We start from the raw sequence: 17879 nt of genomic DNA, 5'->3' as shown, positions 1-17879 counted from the left end.
TTTTATCCAAACCACTTTATAATTAGCCTCTCGATTACCCATTCACACGCCGATGGCAGCAAGCTGGACTGAACACTGCAAACAATATGGGAGTCAGTGTCTAGCTCAAGGACACTTCAGCATGAGGACAGGCGAAGCTGGTCCACCAAACCCAGACCTGCTGGGATCCAGTTTGCTGTATTCCATCACATCTTTTGCAATTTGAAAGATAAAGGAAAAGAAACCAAGCACACCACCACATGGCAACAACACTCCCCAATGTCAGGGGCCTCCCCCAGCTGGACAATGCCTTGAGGAACAACAAGGAGCCCAAGGTGTTGACCTGGCCTCCAAACTCCCCCGATCCCAATCTGATCCAGCATCTGTGGGACAATCCGCAACAAGCCAGATCCATTGATCGTGTATCCATACCCGTGGGTCAGAGCTGTTTAGCTGGCACAACAGTGACGTTTTTTAGGCTTCGTCATAGTTTTGGCTAAATCATTGATCACTGTGACACACTTTGTTTCTTTGGAGACTATTTGGACTGATAGTGGACGCCTGGAGACAACTCTTCTGTCTGCTGGAGTAACCAAAGTCTTATACGAAACCTGAACTCCTGGTCTTTTCTCCAGTTCAGAACTGATTTTTTGGATTTTACTAATCAGTTTTCAGTAAAAACTAAATACAGAAAATACAGAATTAAATAAACCTCAAAAATGACTCTTAACTCTATATCAACACACACGTTTCTATCTCCACATCTATAGATGTGCCGATGAACGTGAACATATGAATCACAGTCACAAGCTCAGACACACACATACAGATCAAAACAACCAAAAATTATCTTCGACTTCAACACACACACACAAATGCACACTTAATCTTTTTTTTCACACACTTCACACATCAAAGGGAAGTGAGAGAGGGAGGCTGCAAAACCAAACCTATCCTCATCTGCACAGCTCTCTAACTATTCCTCTCTAACACTTCCTCTCTCCATCACTCCTCATGTCCCTCATTTCTTATTCCTTCCCCCTCACCACATCCTGCTCTCTCCCTACTTCTTCTTCTACACTTGATTTTTGACCTTCAGATTTCATCACTTCCTCCTTCTCTTCCTTCCTCCTATACCCTCGCTGCTGCCTCCTTCCCTCCTATTCCTCGCGAGCTGGCGATGTGGAAAACCACATTTTCGGTCGTAGTTAATCATGAAGCAGGCAGGAGAGGGAGATGAAGGGAGGGGAGGAGAGATGAAAAAGGGAAGCGAGGGAGGAGGATGAAGGATAGAGGGAGAGGTGATAAAAAGAGAGAGGGGGAGTCAGGGTGAGTCAGATGGAGAGGACGGCAGAGAGGTCAACAGTTTTGCTCGGCATGAGAAGATAAAAGGCATCGACTCTACCTGTCAGCTGAGAAAGAGCAGTTTAGAAAACACACACTAAACACTAAACACACATCCAGCTCTTAATATAGGTATCACATGCAGACACACACACATCCACAGCTACTTTAACTTAGTGCATTAAATTCAATACACAACCCTGAACGTTTCTGTTTGGTTTCTATTCTCAGACACTGAACATTTCTTACGAGTTTTCACACCTGAAAGTCTGAAGCCAGTTTCATGTTTGTGTTACATTGATCTGGTTAGTTTTGGTTTCACGTCCACCGCACTAAAGACCTTTGTATGACATATCCACGTCCTGTCGTCATCACCTACGTCTACAGCATCTCCCTGTACTGTCGTTGGACCAAACTGAAATGTCCAAACCATGACGCAAACAAATCGAACCATGGTTCAGTTTAATCTGAACTGAACACACCCTCTTTTATTCGGACCAAATTCTCATCCTTTGGTCCAGACCCTGCTCTGAACCCAACAGTTCCCACCATGAGCAGCACTGGGCGACAGTGGCAAAGAAAACGTCCTTTTAAGGGGTAGAGACCTTGAGCAGAACCAGACTCATGGTGGGCAGTTTGGTTCGGAACAAACAAGGTTGGTGTGAAACCTCCTTTTGTTTGGTGTCGTTTCTTCACCTGGATTTGACTCTTTTCATGCAGTGAGTCTAAGTAGATGTTCGCTGATATGGGATTCAAAAGGTCGAAACACTTGTGTCCACCACAAGTTATGCACTGAAGACAGCAGCTGTGAGTACAGAAATACACAACTTGTAAACGCGATCTCCAGCTGACAAGCTTTAAGATGAAAATCCTGTAGAAGAGGTTGTAAATCTGGACTTGGTGGTTGCTACAATTACAGGATTTTGGCTGTAACTTTCTAGTTAACTGTGTCTATTCAAGTAATGCCAACATTTACACAACAAAGACTTAATGATTGGAAATTGAATTATATTGATACTTTTCACTATTTAAATGTCATTCTTATTGTAAAATATCAAATTAGCCTTTATTCTAACTCTGTATTAAGAATTTCCAAATGCTAATAATGTAATTTAACTCATGCCTAATGATCTATAAATGATAATAAGAGTTTAATATGTATATATGCTTTTGTATCTGAGAGGGCTGGTCACTGTGGTCACTATATGTGGTGAATGATTAAAATGTATTAAAAAAAGAAAAATAATTCAGAGATGGATGAAAAGAAAGAAGAGAAAAAGGTAAGTGCAGATTAAAAGAAAAAAAAAAAAACAAGAGAAACAGAAACGCAGTGAGAACAGATCTGTTCCCATCCTCGTCCAGCTGAGAGGCGACCAAAAACCTTCCCACAATCCTCTGCTTTCGGCCAAGGGTTGGTTGCCATGGTGACATGGCACCTCGCAGCCTCAGACGGTCCAAGAATTAATGTAAGAGAAGAAGAAGAAGAAGACAAAGTCGTCGTCTCTGGTTCTCTTCTCTTATCTTCTCTTTCCTTATTTTAAAATATCTTTCTTCCTCCTTTCTTATCCCACGTCTCTCACCCTCTCTCTCTCCTCTTCTCCCCCCTTTTTCTCTCTCTTTATCTCTACTCCCTTATGGTTTTGAATCTCTCTCACTCTTACTTCCTCTCTCTGGATCTCTGCTCTTCGAGCCCCCTTAACACCCACATGATAACCGAACTGTACAACATGGTGTTTCTCTCTCTCTCTCTCTCTCTTTCCCTCTCTCAGGCAGGCAGACAAATGCACTGTCTGTCTCTAAATCCTATTTCACAGTGTGTCTATAAAACGAGCTGTTTAATTTTCCTTCTCTCAGCAGAATGTGGCACGGAGCATTACAATGAATGGATGTACTACTCATTATCTCACACACACATTAAAATGGAAACAACACATGAGCGCACATTCATGGATGAGTAAATGCAAACACGTGCACGCATGAATGCGTCTGGTTGCAACAGATTAACATAAATCTCCCTCTTTCTCTCTCACTCTCTCTCTCTTTAACACACCTGTTTCTCGCCGCTGGGCCTCCTGTGCGACAGCAGCAGCTCCACGGCACCGACCACCTCCTTCCTGATGGCGTAGAGCAGGGCGTCGCCCGTGTGGATGCCGTGGTCGAGCAGGAGCTCCATGATCTCCAGATTCTCGTTCTCGATGGCGATGAGGAGCGCGCTGCGGCCCAGCGGGTCCAGGCAGTTCACGTCCATGTTGTAGTAGACCTCCGCCTCACGAAGGGCGTGTTTGACCCCCGCATAGTCGCCTGGGGAAAAGAGAGGGACGGGTTGACGGTTGGAGGAACAGATAACAACAAAAATTTCTGACCTAGCATTTCTTCAACCTTTTCTGAATTACTGAATAATCTTTGGGCCTTTAAACAGTTGTTCATACACCGAGTCCAGGCTTTATTGAGCATATATGCGACACTATACCACCCCACCAGCAGGTGAACTTCACCTCCCAATGTTCATATTGGTGGTTCCAGTGCCAGCAAAAAAAAAGCCCTTAAAGGTTATGTAGATCTCAATGGAACTACCAAGAACTGAACCACCTTTAACTGCATTTTATGTCATTTATCTTTATTCTGTATCTTTATTGTATTTGTATCATAATTAATTCTTACTTACTGGTCTAGAAGAAACGATACAAGTTCAGCATCAAACTTCATTCCTTTACTCAACAAGAGCTGTCTCCAGTGGTGTATAGCATGCTAACCAGCTAGCCCATGCCTGTCCAGTCTTGTAATACCACTTTGTGATTGTGAGTCACTTTAGCTTCCAGTCTGTCCTCAGTCCAACATGAGAGAATGAAGAAGTAGTGCTGCTCAAAAGGACATATTCTAACCTCTTGTAAACACAATGATGGCTGAAGCTCTAACATTGGCTATGTAGTGATAGTAAAAACTTCCATATAGCTAACTTTTAATGAAAAAGACAAAATACATCATATCTTCCAGTTCCAGTTTGTAAATTGAAAGGCTGATAGTTTCATCAGCACTAAACCGGAAGGGCGTGATTTAAAAAGCGTCTTGTGCTGAGTGAACAGTTTGAGTTTCACCATCTTGTCCAAGGACAGAGACAGGATGAAAGTCTGCTGAAGCACATGTTGCAGAGATGACACCTGTGAACTGAGTCTGACTGAGCAGCTGCTGCTACTATTCAGCCATCAGAAAGTATCGGCTCAGCATCGTTCAACAGGTGAGTGGATCAGCAAAAAGAACAGTGTGGAGGGGGAGTTATTATATGACTAATGGAGATAAACTAAACGGATGGATGGTTGTGGAAGATTTGTGTGAGTGTTTGTACCTTTCTCCACAGCGGTGAGGTACGCCCTCTCCTCGGCAGACAGCTCCACTTCAGCCCGGACGATCTGAAGCGGGATGCGGTCGCGGTACGGCGAATATGTCGCCTAAAACACAACACAAACAACAACATGACGAAACCTATTCATTTCTACATCAACAGTGATCCGTTTTCTGTTCTGTTCTAGCCACCTTCACAGAGAGGTCAGAGGTCAGGAAAAACCAGGGTTTACTGTCATGTTTGAGACACATCAGAGACAAGAGAAGATGTGTATGAATATAAGTTTTTGTATTTTTCTGGTTGACTGGACATCCAGGAAAATTCAGAGTACACACAGAAAAGAGCAAAGAAGGCCATTTCTTTAACAGACACTATTCTGTCATTTAGGTGTTTAGAAGGTGTTTATCTAAAATAAACTAAAAACCAGCTACAGCACTAAAAATAAAAAAAATAAAAAAAAACTTTGAGATGCAGAATATATAGTCTTGGAAAGTACACTGTATAGATCTGTCAACAAGACGAACTTTTCAAATGCTGCTTTGGGCCAAAACCTCAAAAGCAAAGACTCATTTTGTTGTCCATATTTAATAGATTTTGGATCCTTAAAAGACCTGTTTTCTACTGACCAACAGCTAGTCAGTTAATACAGGATAAAACAATAATTTTCACATCACATTACTGCAGGTTAATTGCCTCTTACTGGTGTTAAAAATACAGCAGAGCTACAGAGACAGCAGAGTGACATTGGCGTCTCCAGAGCCAAACAGCTACCGGGCGAAAACTATAAATATTTGATTCTTACTGTTTGGTTTGGGGCTTAAACAGGCTTATAATGCAAATACATCAGCTGTTTGTTTATTCACAAAAATTGAAATTCTCTCTCATGTCGGCAGCTCGTATTTATAAGAGCAGGTGTCGTTTTTCATGCAGCGGTGGATGTTTCATCTTACAAGTCAACCCTTCAAAAGCAGAGTCGACATCATCCATCATCAGGTTGGAGCTGAATGGCACACAGGTTACCCAGCAGCCACCGCTGCTGAAAACATGGATTTGGTGGTGAAGTAACCATGAAGTTACAGTGGAATATGATTCGCTCGTGGATGATTTCATTACTCAACACTGTGAAAACAATATAATAATAGATAGACTGGAAGGTTTGAGTGTGAGAGTGTCTTGTTCTTCTATCTTTCTGAGAATCAATAAGAGTTTCAGGCCTAGTCCACACATCAGAGTACACAGGTATTTTTTATGTAGCTTTTCCTGTGTTTTAGCCTTTCATCCACATGTAAACTACATTTTAGCTGACTGGAAACAGACCTTTTACAAAACTCCTTCCAGTGTGAAGATGTTCAGAAACACTCAGCACACTGTGTACACAGTATACCCACTGGTGTGGTGTTCTCTCAAATCAAACAAGGCCATTGTGCTCTTAACAGACATCTTCTTTCCTCAGCAACCATTTTCACAAGTTTGAAAATACGTTGTTGGTCCCTCCCCCTTCAGCTACATAGCCAAGATGGTGAACATCAAGAGTCTGCCATCCTGGTACTCAAAGTGAACTACATGAGGTGATTTTGTGCAATCTTGGACAAAGCCAAGTAGTGCTGGTTTTAACCATGCTAACAGGATTTTTTACATGTTTACTTCGACTATATAGAGGAACAGAGGCGTCAGAATGCAGAGGTCACTGCTAAATCCAACACTCTAACAATACAGACACAGTACAAGACTCGGTCAGATCTTTAGTTGGTGAGACAACTTTCAGAATGAAGCCGACACTGCTGAGGAATGGCGAGAAAATCTTTGTTTGTCAAGGACATCACTATTGTCTTTAAGTGAGCTGCTTCACCTGCACATTGAAGGGCTGTGATGAGATCACTTGTCAGTATGAGATTTTTTTGCACACTCCCAGTTTAATAAACTCCCATATACATGTGGACAAGACCTCAGGCTTTGAGAGCGAGCACATTCTTACAAGTCTTCACATCCTAAGACTTCTTAAGGTTTTACTGTCTGCAGGGAACTGATGTGTGTCGATACAACGTCCTTACAAGTGTTAGTGTTCGACTCACCTTCTTGTAGTACAGCTGTGTCATGGGATTCATCTGGCCAGTCTGGAAAAAAAGGAAAAAGAGAAGAGAGAGTTGTAAGGAAGACAAAGTGACTAAAGAAAAAAGAGGGAAAGTGGCCTGTGTTGACTTTATGGAACAGTCTTGGTTAAAGAAAAACAATGGTGAGTTTCAAACAGGAAAACACACTACATCACCAGACTTCCCCCTATGGGTTGTAATACGCTGCTTGCACAGACAATCTATGCAACTAGAAACAGCATCATCAGTCAACTCTCAGACCTCACCTCACCAAGGACAATTTTCACTTCTTTTTCTAACCTTAAGAGGAAAATTGTTGATATCGAATTATGTGGATTATCTTGAGTGTTGTACATCGTTTCTAGAAGGAAAAATTTGAATTTTCACCGCACATTTTACTCAACTTAAGAAGGTTAAAGAGTCTCAGCATCACCTACGTCTATCTGACATTTGAAGTCTTGCTGTGAACCAGCAGACAGCAGGAATGTCGCGCTGTAGGTGTAGAGATAAAACCCTCCAACCTGGAGCTGAACTGACACAGCGAGAGACAGTGATGGACGGGGCAGACAGTTGAAGCAGTGCAGATTAGTGACTCTACATACATCCAGCACAATAAACAGCATACAGACCAAGGATAAGCCTCATCCCACAGTATTAGTGTCTCGTTAATACATGTAATCCCCACGAACCACTGCTTCCTGGAGAACGTTTAGAGGCTCTGCTTGTTTACCGATTTGTGTGTGTTTGTTTATGTAGGTTTTATCACGTTGACTTATTGCACTGTAATTGCCCTACATTTGTTTATTTTGGGAGTGAGCTCAGATGAAGAGAACGGATGATGCACTTTGATTGTTGTACATTTTCCTACGCAGTGTGGGATTAATTTTCCAGCAGTAGGAAGCCGTCAAAATGAACACGGAAGAAAAAAAAACAGACAATAATCTGCATGTCTGCCAGTAAATAACAGCTAATTACTGAAGCTGCTGGTTTGAAAACTGAAGTAGGGAAAATAGTTAATAACACTTATATATGTCACAAAATCCTGCTGTGGTGCTCCTGGGGAGAAGAACAGAGAGGAACAACTATTTGAACTTGGACATGCTTGAAAAAAACAAGAACAGTGCAATGAGCAAGCAGTGAAAATGTAATAAAATCTGTGGAAATCAGCTCAGTTTTGCATCTGAATTCCATTAGTCACACGTGCTTGGAAAGTAAAACAGGGAGGCCAGGAGCGAACTGCACAGATGCTCATTTCCAGCTGTTTCCTCACTGGTATAAACACCTGAGGAGGTAAATTAAAGCACAGATTGCAGAGTCTAGCAGCAGATTTAGCTATAGATCCACTCAATTCTTGCATTTTGAGTGTGCAAAGAGCAACGGAGAACAAAAGGGTAATGGCTTCTCATTTTCAGCCGACTGTTGCTGGAGGTTTAAAATGACAACCACTGATTCGTATCATACCAACATATAATACGACTGCCCCTAAAAGTCAGTGATTTGATGAAACAAAGGGTGGAGTGACAATACTCTCAGCTGTGGTGTCAGGTGAGTTTCGCCTGCTGCCATCAATCCGAACACATCCAGCTAAAGCAGAAACTCCTGGTGTTATGGTGACTTAAAACCGACTGACAACACTATCAGCAGCCTGGCAGGAGAGAAAAAATTCCATCCCTACACATGACTATTAATTTCTCAAATAATCAATTAATCATTTGGTCTTTTAAATGTACAGAGATATAAATGTAGAGATATAAATTTCCAAAAGTTCAAGCTGCTTGTTTTGTTTAATCAATAGTCCAAAACCCAAAGATTTTCTGTTTACACACAAGAGAAAGAAAAGCAGCAAAGCTGGAACAAGGTAATGTTGGGTAATTTCTTCTTGAAAAATTGCCTAACGATTAACTTTCTCAATTTCTCGATTGATCAATTACTCCACTAATCACTTCAGTCTTGATTTAAAAGTAAGACAAGGTAAGCAACATAACACGGCACCATTTTCAACCAAATTTCCCAGAAAACAAAGCAGCCTATCAGTGTGTCACATCTTCGATATCAGGACAAGCCTCAGATAGACTGTTGAATATTTTTGCATTTTAACCATCACATCAGTGGAAAAATGAGACAATTTAACCCAATTCCTGAAACACTGAAGGTTTCTGGATTCTCAGTCTTTTACACGATGCTCCTGTTTGTGACCGGCACAACAGCTCATCGTGCACAAAACCTCACTGGCGATGACAGATATGCTAATGTCACAGATGTGGGTTAGGACTCAGTCTGACACTGTAAATTGAGCCTATTATTGCAGCTGCGATACAGATCTGCATTTCAACAAGGCTGTAATTGGTTCAGGCGACGCGGCAGGGAGGGAAAAAAAATGCTGATGGAGCACAGAGAGATATTTTTGGAGGCTCTGTCATCTGAACATGAAGAATTTAAAAAAATAAAAATAAAAAACACTGTTTTTTTGGTTGGAAGATGTGAATAGGCCTAATTTCACAGCAGTGGGGAGGTGCTACAGTGTGAATGCAGATGCGATGGAAACAAAAAGAAAGAATAATTCACTGCTTGTAAGTTCACTCTCTAAGGTGCCGATTCCCTGTTTTACAGGTGTGTAAAACATTGATAAATGTGTTGGAGATTATTTACAATTTGCCAAGGATCTGTCTGAGCTCATCTACAGATATCACCATGTGAAAACATCTCCTCTCCTACATCCTCAAAAACAGGTTTGGGACAGATTTCAAGTAAGAAAACAAAACAGCCCTTGTGTAGAGAAATCGTCAAACTATACAGTGAACATTGCACTCACCACTCGTCAAATACCGATGCTTGGTCGGGAACCCTTGGCGCCACTTTTATATGCACTGGGTACACCTTTCAGACCACTTGTCAACACTACAGCATTATTGAACTTGATTATGGTTATGTTTAGACTCTCACAGCACTTGGTTCCGATGTTGAGGGGTCCCGACCAAGCATCCAGACAATGTTCCCAAGACAGGTAAAGGTGTGGTAAACTATACTAGCTGCTAATGGGTTTGTACGTGTGAAAAAACGACCATTACATTTTTCCCAGAAGTCAAGGTGAGGTGCAGTAATATTCAGATGGATAACACAGACCCAGGAACTGTTCCATAACTATGCAAATGCAAAAATCTGACCACAATACTCCATGTTCAAAATTCCACTCGAAACCTAAAACCTGGACTTGAATCATCATCGGATCTTTCATGTTCATCATGGCTACATTCACTTCATCGTATCTATACAAAGAGCGAGGTGAGGTTCCTGCTGCTGTCTCACGGTCAAAGACCTCTAACGATGCTGAAGAAAAAAATAAATCCTCAGTGCTGACTCACTGCCCCAGCTGAAGTGTTGCTGGTATTTAAAATCTAAGCCCTAAGCCTTTAAAATACTCAAAGGCCACATACACACTGCGGCTAAACACACTTGTGGCTCTCCATCCTGTCAAGTTCAAACACAGTTCACTTCTGAAGAAGAGTGACAAGCCACTGCCAGAAAGATACAGGTCCTGAATCCCAAATCAGACCGTGGAGTCACTAAGTCTGGGGGTGTAACAGAAATCCTCTGAATAACCGGCTGTCAGGTTATCTCTGCCGGCAGATAGCAGAGGGCCGTCGTGGTCAGAAACTTGGAGATTTACTGGTCTGAAAGTGATGCAAATGTGCTGCTTCGCTGACACTGTTGTCGTTTTTGAAGTATTCAGTTTGTAAGGAGAATAAGGAGACGTCTTCACTGTCAGTGACCCCCTTTATCAACAGCTGACAGCTAAATTAATGCCTCCAGTTACCAGTATTGTCAAGTGGACTGAAAATACTGACTGAACTGACAGAGGCAGTTTCCATGGTGCTTTGAAGTATAAATGTTATTAGGGGTTATTCGCAGTCACTGCATGTTCGACAGCCGCTCCCCCAAAAAACCTGTGCGAGTACTTTTACTCGTTGTAGTTCACATCATTTATTTTGGCAATAATGAGGCTGATTAAACTCTATTAACCGCAGAGGAAGAGAAGGGAGGGATAAACCATGACCCCAGCATCTTGTACGTGTCTGACCTTTCTGTAATGAGCTGCAGTTTGCCATTTTAATTTAGCTGACTTATTTGCAGTAAATGGGATTCACAGCCGGGATGACCTTCACTGACCAGCGGAGGACTAGAAGTGGAGGGAACTGGTTTGAGCTGGAACCAGACAAGATTCGACTCGAAAGTAAGTCGCAAAACTTTCACTGAAAACATCTGCTCATGGTAAATAAAGCATGATAAACATTTTTTATAGTGATGTTTACGCAACAAACCAGTGAAGTCAACTGAAACAGTTAGCTAAATGCTCCACCATGTTCACCAGCTAGTATCTATCTGTTTCTGTTGTTTGGTTCCATAGCAGGTAGTTTACAGTTAGTTATTTCAGCTGCCTACTTTGGCCAAAAATGATGCTATGCGAGTCATGAGAGTGAACCAACATGGTACAGTTATGAAATGGACAGCTAAACAAAGAACCAAAAGTCATTATGTAGAGCAGAGCTGGCAGATTTTAGACATTTTACATTCATATGCTGCATTTTTCACATCTGTCTTTTTTTTTTCTAATAAATTATCTGTAAAACACTTCATGGATGTTTTACAATCAAGCTGTGCAACTAATTATATTTTCATGCATTCCAGTTCAGAGACTTTGCTCCAGGAAAGAATCTAAAGCCTTTAAATCTCATGAGAAAAATTAAAATTTTAGTCACACCTGGTCAAAAGTAACAGTTCCTGCCTAGTGCAGGTGAATGAAACCTAATTTAGACCTTGTTTTTAACTCCCTAAAAGTTGCAGTGCACACAGACCTGCTGAGTCTGCAGCAGAGAAACAGCAGTTTATTGAATGAGGTTCCTGTTCCATTAAGATAAAGTAAAGTGATGCTGTTAAAGGTTCTGCAGCTGCATTTCAGGCTTCGTCCTGCAACTAACTTCACTTAACCTTCATTTATTTGGTGGAAAGAGCTTTGCTGAAGGACTGAGCTTGTTTGCAGTGGAAACCACGTTCCTCGAGATTCACTTTTTAAAGATAATCTGCTAATCTTGGAATTCGAACCATTACCTCCTTCTTCTGCAGTGGACTTATTTGCAGAAGATAGAGATCTGCTCACGCCTGAGTTTTACGCCGCCGAGAGTCCGTTGACGCCTAAATTATGTGGACAAGATTAAATTTACGTGGATGAGATTTAACCTGCAGTGGCGTACATGTAGTTGCTGGACTGCAGATGCATTTAAGATCTGCATAGTGAGGGAGAATTTATGCTGACAGCCTTACAATGCTCCACTGACTGTGGTACGGCAATGCAGATAAACTCCCTGCTTGGCTCCTATCTCACTCCATCGCTCCCCCCTCACACTTTTCTCCCCCTTTCTCTACAAGTTTTTCAACAGGACTCTGTTGCTGCCTCATTTTCTTCTCTCTACTCACCTTAAATTTCTCTACAATCTTTTCATTTTTTTCCACATCCATCATTAATTTCCTGTCCCGTCCTTAGCTTCATTTCCTTCCAGCCTGCACTCTGCCTCCCCCTTTCAGCTCCCTCAATCTCACCCTCATCTCCTCTCTCCTACCTTGCTTTCCCACCTGCATTTTGTGCATGTAGCTATTTGTAACCACTCTATATTTCTCTTTTTCCTTCTTATCTCTCCTCCTCAGAAATCTCTGTGTCCCCGTCTTTCACTCTCTGTATCTTTCAGATTTTCTGCTCTATTTTCTGTCTCTTGTTTCTCTCCTACAAAAAAAAAAAAACAAACTCCATCTTGAACTTGCTTCTCCTCATAATTCTCATCTTTCCTCTCTTTCCGTCTTGTTGCCTCGTCTCGCTGTTCCCCGTCTTGTTTTCCCCCTCGGCTGCAGTACAAACAATTCTCTCTCCGACTCTCCACATCTGTCCCCGTTTCTTCTCCTCCTGCATTTTTTAAACAGCGGTGGTTGTTTACAGTGAGTGTTAAAGAGTATCACAGCTACATGCCCGAATCTTCAAATGTACAAATCATACATTGCCAAACATCATATGTGACTAACAGATGGATGTGCAGTAGGTCATGTCCGTTTTATGCAAATTCCCTCTGACATGCAGAAGCAATGACCCAGAGACTATGACGGAAAAAGCACCAGTACATCAGATGTTCGAGTACCTCCAAAACTTCCATAACACGCCTTTTACTTTGACCAGCAGACCTGCAGCTCTTTATACATCCATGCCACCAACAGCGATGTTTTCTGGTAACACCCTGTGAGCTAGGCCTGCACAATTAATCATTAAAGTTAAAATCGCAATCTCTATGCACAGTTACACCACGAGTCAGAGCTACACAATCGCCTTACGTCACCACAAACCCTGTTTATCTGGTAAATGAGTGCAGAAAACATTCCGAAAGAAAATCACGGGAGAGAATCGTGATCTCGATTCTAAGCAAGAAAATCATTTTTTCCAGAATTGTGCTACGAGTTGCTGTCGCTGAGAAGGAGGCACACACCCACTGGCCAAAGGCTGCAGCCTAGAAACCTCCTGAACACAGCAAAACAAGAAGAAAATAAGAAAACACAAGCAGAGGGCAGCGGCTCTGCACTGCCACACACTTCTACTGGGTCATAAGTGATGACTGCACAATACTTCAGATTACACCTTTAAAAAAAGAAGCACAAATTAGATCAGTGAAGTCATTTCCATCTCTAGTGTGCACCTCTGCAAACCTCTCCAGTTCCCCATAACACCCTGCTCTGCTCAGATCACCAGAGACATGGATTTTTGTTTTAAATAAAATGGTGTATTATTTTATTGTTTCATTTTATTATGTATTTATCGGGTTGCTGTAGCTCATGGTCGATCAAACTGTCTCTAATCTATAGATGATGATTGAAACACATAGTAAAATAATGAATCCTGGTTTGTTAAAAAACAGCAGCTCCAGGATTCAAGTCCATTAAACTGCTGCAAAACTGTAACTGTAAGATTTCATATTTATCAAGGTGAGTCAATGAACAGTGCAAAAGTAAAGCAGTGACGTCCACCACAGCTGGAGCCTGCAGGTGGAGAAAACAAACGTCCTAGTCGCTGCAGTGCTTGCCAGTAAATCATAAAGCAGATTTTATGATACTTGTAGTAGCTGTTAAAAGACTTAGCTGGACTCGGCCCGGAGCGTATTAATGACCTGCCTGCTGCTCTGACTTCCTGCCAAACTCCCCTCACATCCTCCAACTCTATTCTTTAAGCTGGACCTAAATCCAGGATGGATTTGTTTCTGCACATCACGGCCTCGGTGCAGAAAACACAGGCTCCTGACGACTCTTATTATTACAAGCTGCAACCTATAAAACACAGTTGTCCCCAGAACTTATAGTATAAAATATAACTCCAGTATTTTTGAACCTGGGTCTTATTTTCCCATGTTTTTGTTTAACCAGAAACATCGCTATATATCAGTACCAGACTCCATTGAAAAAAATTGTAATTTTACCGAGCAGAACACAGAAGCTGCTAAACTACTTCTGCAACAACTGGTTAGTTTGTTTCTGTTATTGTGAGACTTTTGTGGTGGAAGAAGTGTTTCGATCCTTCACATAAGTAAAAGCACCACACAATAACACAAACAATCGAGGCTCGTGTATCCCAGCAGCTCCTGTGTTCTGCTCAGTAAAATTCCTGTTTTTGTCAATGGAGTCTGGTACTGACTTAGAGCGATATTTCCTGTTAAACAAAACTCTTTAATAAAAAGCTCTGTCTCTGTAGGAATCCTATCCATAATGTTGTCAGACACTTATAATAACAATGTGAGCCTGTTGCACAGCGTACTGCATGTGTGAAAAACACAGTGGAGAACAGGTAGAGAGAAGTAGAAGCGAGAGTGTTGAGACTGAAGGAAAAGAGAGAGAAAGGTCGGCGGTGGAGGGAGAAGAGTTGTGAAGAAGGAGAGAGAGGAGTGATAAGAGTGTGGGGGAGATGTGTGAAGGATGAGCGAGTGTTTAGGCTGGAGGGAAACATTAGAAAGAACCTGAGCGGTTGTTCTTAGAAGAAGATGTGGGGAGGGGGTGAGTTAAGAAGAGGAAGAAACATGGGTGAAGGATAAGTGATGAGAGAGAGAGAGAGAGAACCACCCACATATAATAAACAGCAGTAAAAGCTTGGCTCTTAAGTTCTGCTCGCAGCACTTTCTCTCATTAGACCACAGGCTTTATTGCTGAGTGGCAGAAGACGACGGGACACTTTCTGCTTATTCCACTGTTTTCTTATATATATATATATATATATATAATGTCTGCTGCTGATACATGTGGCTAATTAAACCAGGAAGCAGACACCAGGAAGTAAAATCTTCCTCTAACTTAAAGGATAGCTCAGGTGTTTCTGAACCTGGGCCTTATTTTCCAGTGTTTTTGGGTAAAATGATTGATCTCTGGAGTCGCTGCTCTTCGTCCTCGTCAAAGTTCGTTCACTAAAGTGCTCGTTTTTATAAGTGACAACATTATGGAGAGGATTCATACAGAGACAAAGCTTTTATTAAAGAGTAAGATCCTTTTTGTTTAACCAGAAACATCACATTTCCCTACCAGACTCCATTGACAAAAAGAGGCATTTTACAGAGCAGAACATGGGAGTTTGCTAATCTACTGCTGCCCTGATTGGTTAGGTTTTTTGTGCCATTGTGTGTGGTTATTTAAAGGATCTGAATGCTTCTTCCACCACTGAAAGTCACACAACAACACAAACAAACTAACAGATTAAAGCAGTGGTATCCCAGCAGCTCCTGACTTCTGCTCTGTTTTTGTCAATGGAGTCTGGTACTGATATATACCAACGTTTCTATTTAAAGAAAAAGGATCTTACTCTTTAATAAAAAAGTCTACTTCAGTAAAGAAGCGAATATGTCTTCCACCACTGAAAGACATATCTTGTGGCCTGTTGTTGTTGTTGTTGTTTAAAAACTAAAAGGCTCTGGTCTGAGTCATGCACTTCTGTCCTGTAAAAGTAAACGCTCTTCTCCTTCTCCATCCCTCAATCTATCCATCCCTCCTTCTTTTTTTTAATCTTTCTCTCCTCTGTCACCCTGAGTATCAGCTACCTGCCGTGGCCTCATCTTCTTCTAATCCTTACTCATCTCTCCACCTCGGCATCTCCATCATCTCTTCTCTCTCCCTCTGCTACACTTTTATTATCCCTTCATTCATCCCAGCAATAATCCCGCATTACTCTACTCATTTATCTCGTCCTCTCTTACTCCACTCCATCACTCCCGGTGCCCTCTGGTAGTCTCTTCCTCCAAATGTCTCCGTCCATCTTTCCTGCACCTCATCAAACTCCATCTTTCACTCCCACTTTCTCTCTCGGCATCCTCTATTTGTCTTTATTCACTCTCTTCTGTCTCTCCACCTCCTCGTCATCGTCTCCATTCCCTCTGTCTCGCTCTTGCATTCTCCTCACAACCTCAACCATCCTCCCCTCCCTCTCTTCTCTCCCTCCATCCCCAGAGGACGGCCTGTCTTCCTCCCTCCCCTCCCTCCATCTTGCCCTTTTCCTCCTGTCTATATAAAGACAAGTGTTTGCATAAAAGACAAGAAGGAAGGCAAACACATGAAAAGCAAAACTGTACATTTAAACTAATAAGACGAGCTTGTATTTCCTGTTTTCTGCTTTTTGAGATATTGAGATTCACACTCTGAGGATAAACAAGCTCCTAGAAAACATAACAATGAAATACATGGACAAAATGCTACAAAACAGTACTAATCTCTGCGGCGGCAGGACAGCCCGAACGCAGCAAAATCAGAGCAAGAGGCAGAAAATGTTAATGGTAATGACAGAGTGCCCAGACTGCAATCAGGTAAACATCACCTGAAAATTCAGACCCTGCTGGGTGACGACTGCAGGAGTGTAAAAACATTGAGATTAAAAATTTAGTGAATTAGAGGAGTTTTCACAGAGAACACACAGGGCTCCTCGTTTGTTTCAGTGTCAACACAGCGAGGGGTCGCGTCACACAGTGATGGAAAAATAAATAAATAAATAAACAGCAGCGAAAACACACCATCTCATCGACGTGCCCTCCGGAAAAATGTCCAAAGTACCACAAGGAATTGCAGGAATTTTCAGGTTAGATTCAGATTTTTCTTGTGAACATAGACTCTTTCACACTGTGGAGAAGTCTCTAATCCTTATCTTTATCTACTAGAAATTTAAAAAAATTCAAACTATTAGTTTTCAAGATTGATCATCAATGACCAACGTGTTGGTCACAGAAAATTCTGGTCTGAGATTGTTTCTAAATGTACTACAAAAAATAACGATAAATAAAAATTAGTTGTTCAAACCTTTATATATTGTAGGAACCACTTGTCATGTCCTCTGTATATGTTGCACCACTAGCATGCTAACACTTTTATCTAAATATGCCATCAAAACATTAGCTAAAGTTAGCATTTTTATGCTAACTTCCTGTGGCATGCTGCATACGATCTGTCTGAAATTCATGGCAAATGTTCGCATTTTTCGACATATTAGAGACAAATTTTGGATCTAAATAAAAAACAAAAAGAGTTTTATGAAGGAGACTGCGAAGGTTACTGTAGTCAAGAAGATTTATACAGCTAGCATGCTACCAATGTTAGCTAAATACGCCTTCAAAAATTAATTCGTTTTTTACACTAACTTCCTGTGGAAAGTTGGTCATACAGTCTGTACCAAAGTCTACATAAGGAAGAGTTTCGCAAACACATCGGCAATCATGGAGGTTACCGTAGGAATGGACTTCCTGTTAACTTACATACACACAGAGCAATGTGTAAATGAGAACTTAAGGTTTTAGGTTTTGGTCGTTTGGGTTGGACGACTTCTTGGACCAAACGTTAGTCAGTGAGAGGAGGATTAGTAAACCAAATTTTGATTGGTCCGTTGGTCCTCCACAGGAAGTGGAGACGTTCAGTCACTCAGGAAAAAAGAGTGTGGGATCATATTTAGAGGGTAAAGGACTCTACAGACCAGCTAGAGTACCTTGTTGTATAATCGCCTTTCACAGGCACAGAAGGAGCAGACATATATCACAGCTTTGATTAACTTTCCAGAGCTGCACAATCCTAACTCGTGG

General features: G+C 41.6%; 1 protein-coding gene across 1 annotated transcript in view; it reads right to left on the bottom strand.

Moving 5' to 3' along the window:
* trpc5a (transient receptor potential cation channel, subfamily C, member 5a) overlaps positions 1-17879 on the bottom strand; it is a 108593-nt gene that overhangs the window by 58997 nt on the left and 31717 nt on the right. Inside the window, exons 2-4 of the mRNA XM_018704786.2 lie at positions 6736-6777; positions 4667-4769; positions 3374-3624 (exon numbers count right to left, since the gene is read on the bottom strand). Of these exons, the coding sequence (XP_018560302.1) occupies positions 3374-3624; positions 4667-4769; positions 6736-6768 (387 nt within the window). The 5' untranslated portion in view covers positions 6769-6777. The remainder of the gene's footprint in view (positions 1-3373; positions 3625-4666; positions 4770-6735; positions 6778-17879) is intronic.

The sequence above is a fragment of the Lates calcarifer genome, linkage group LG14 (assembly GCF_001640805.2).
Source record: "Lates calcarifer isolate ASB-BC8 linkage group LG14, TLL_Latcal_v3, whole genome shotgun sequence".
In the NCBI taxonomy this organism is placed as follows: Eukaryota; Metazoa; Chordata; class Actinopteri; family Centropomidae; genus Lates; species Lates calcarifer.
The sequence above is the reverse complement of the archived record's forward strand: the minus strand, read 5'-3'. Positions and strand labels throughout refer to the sequence as shown.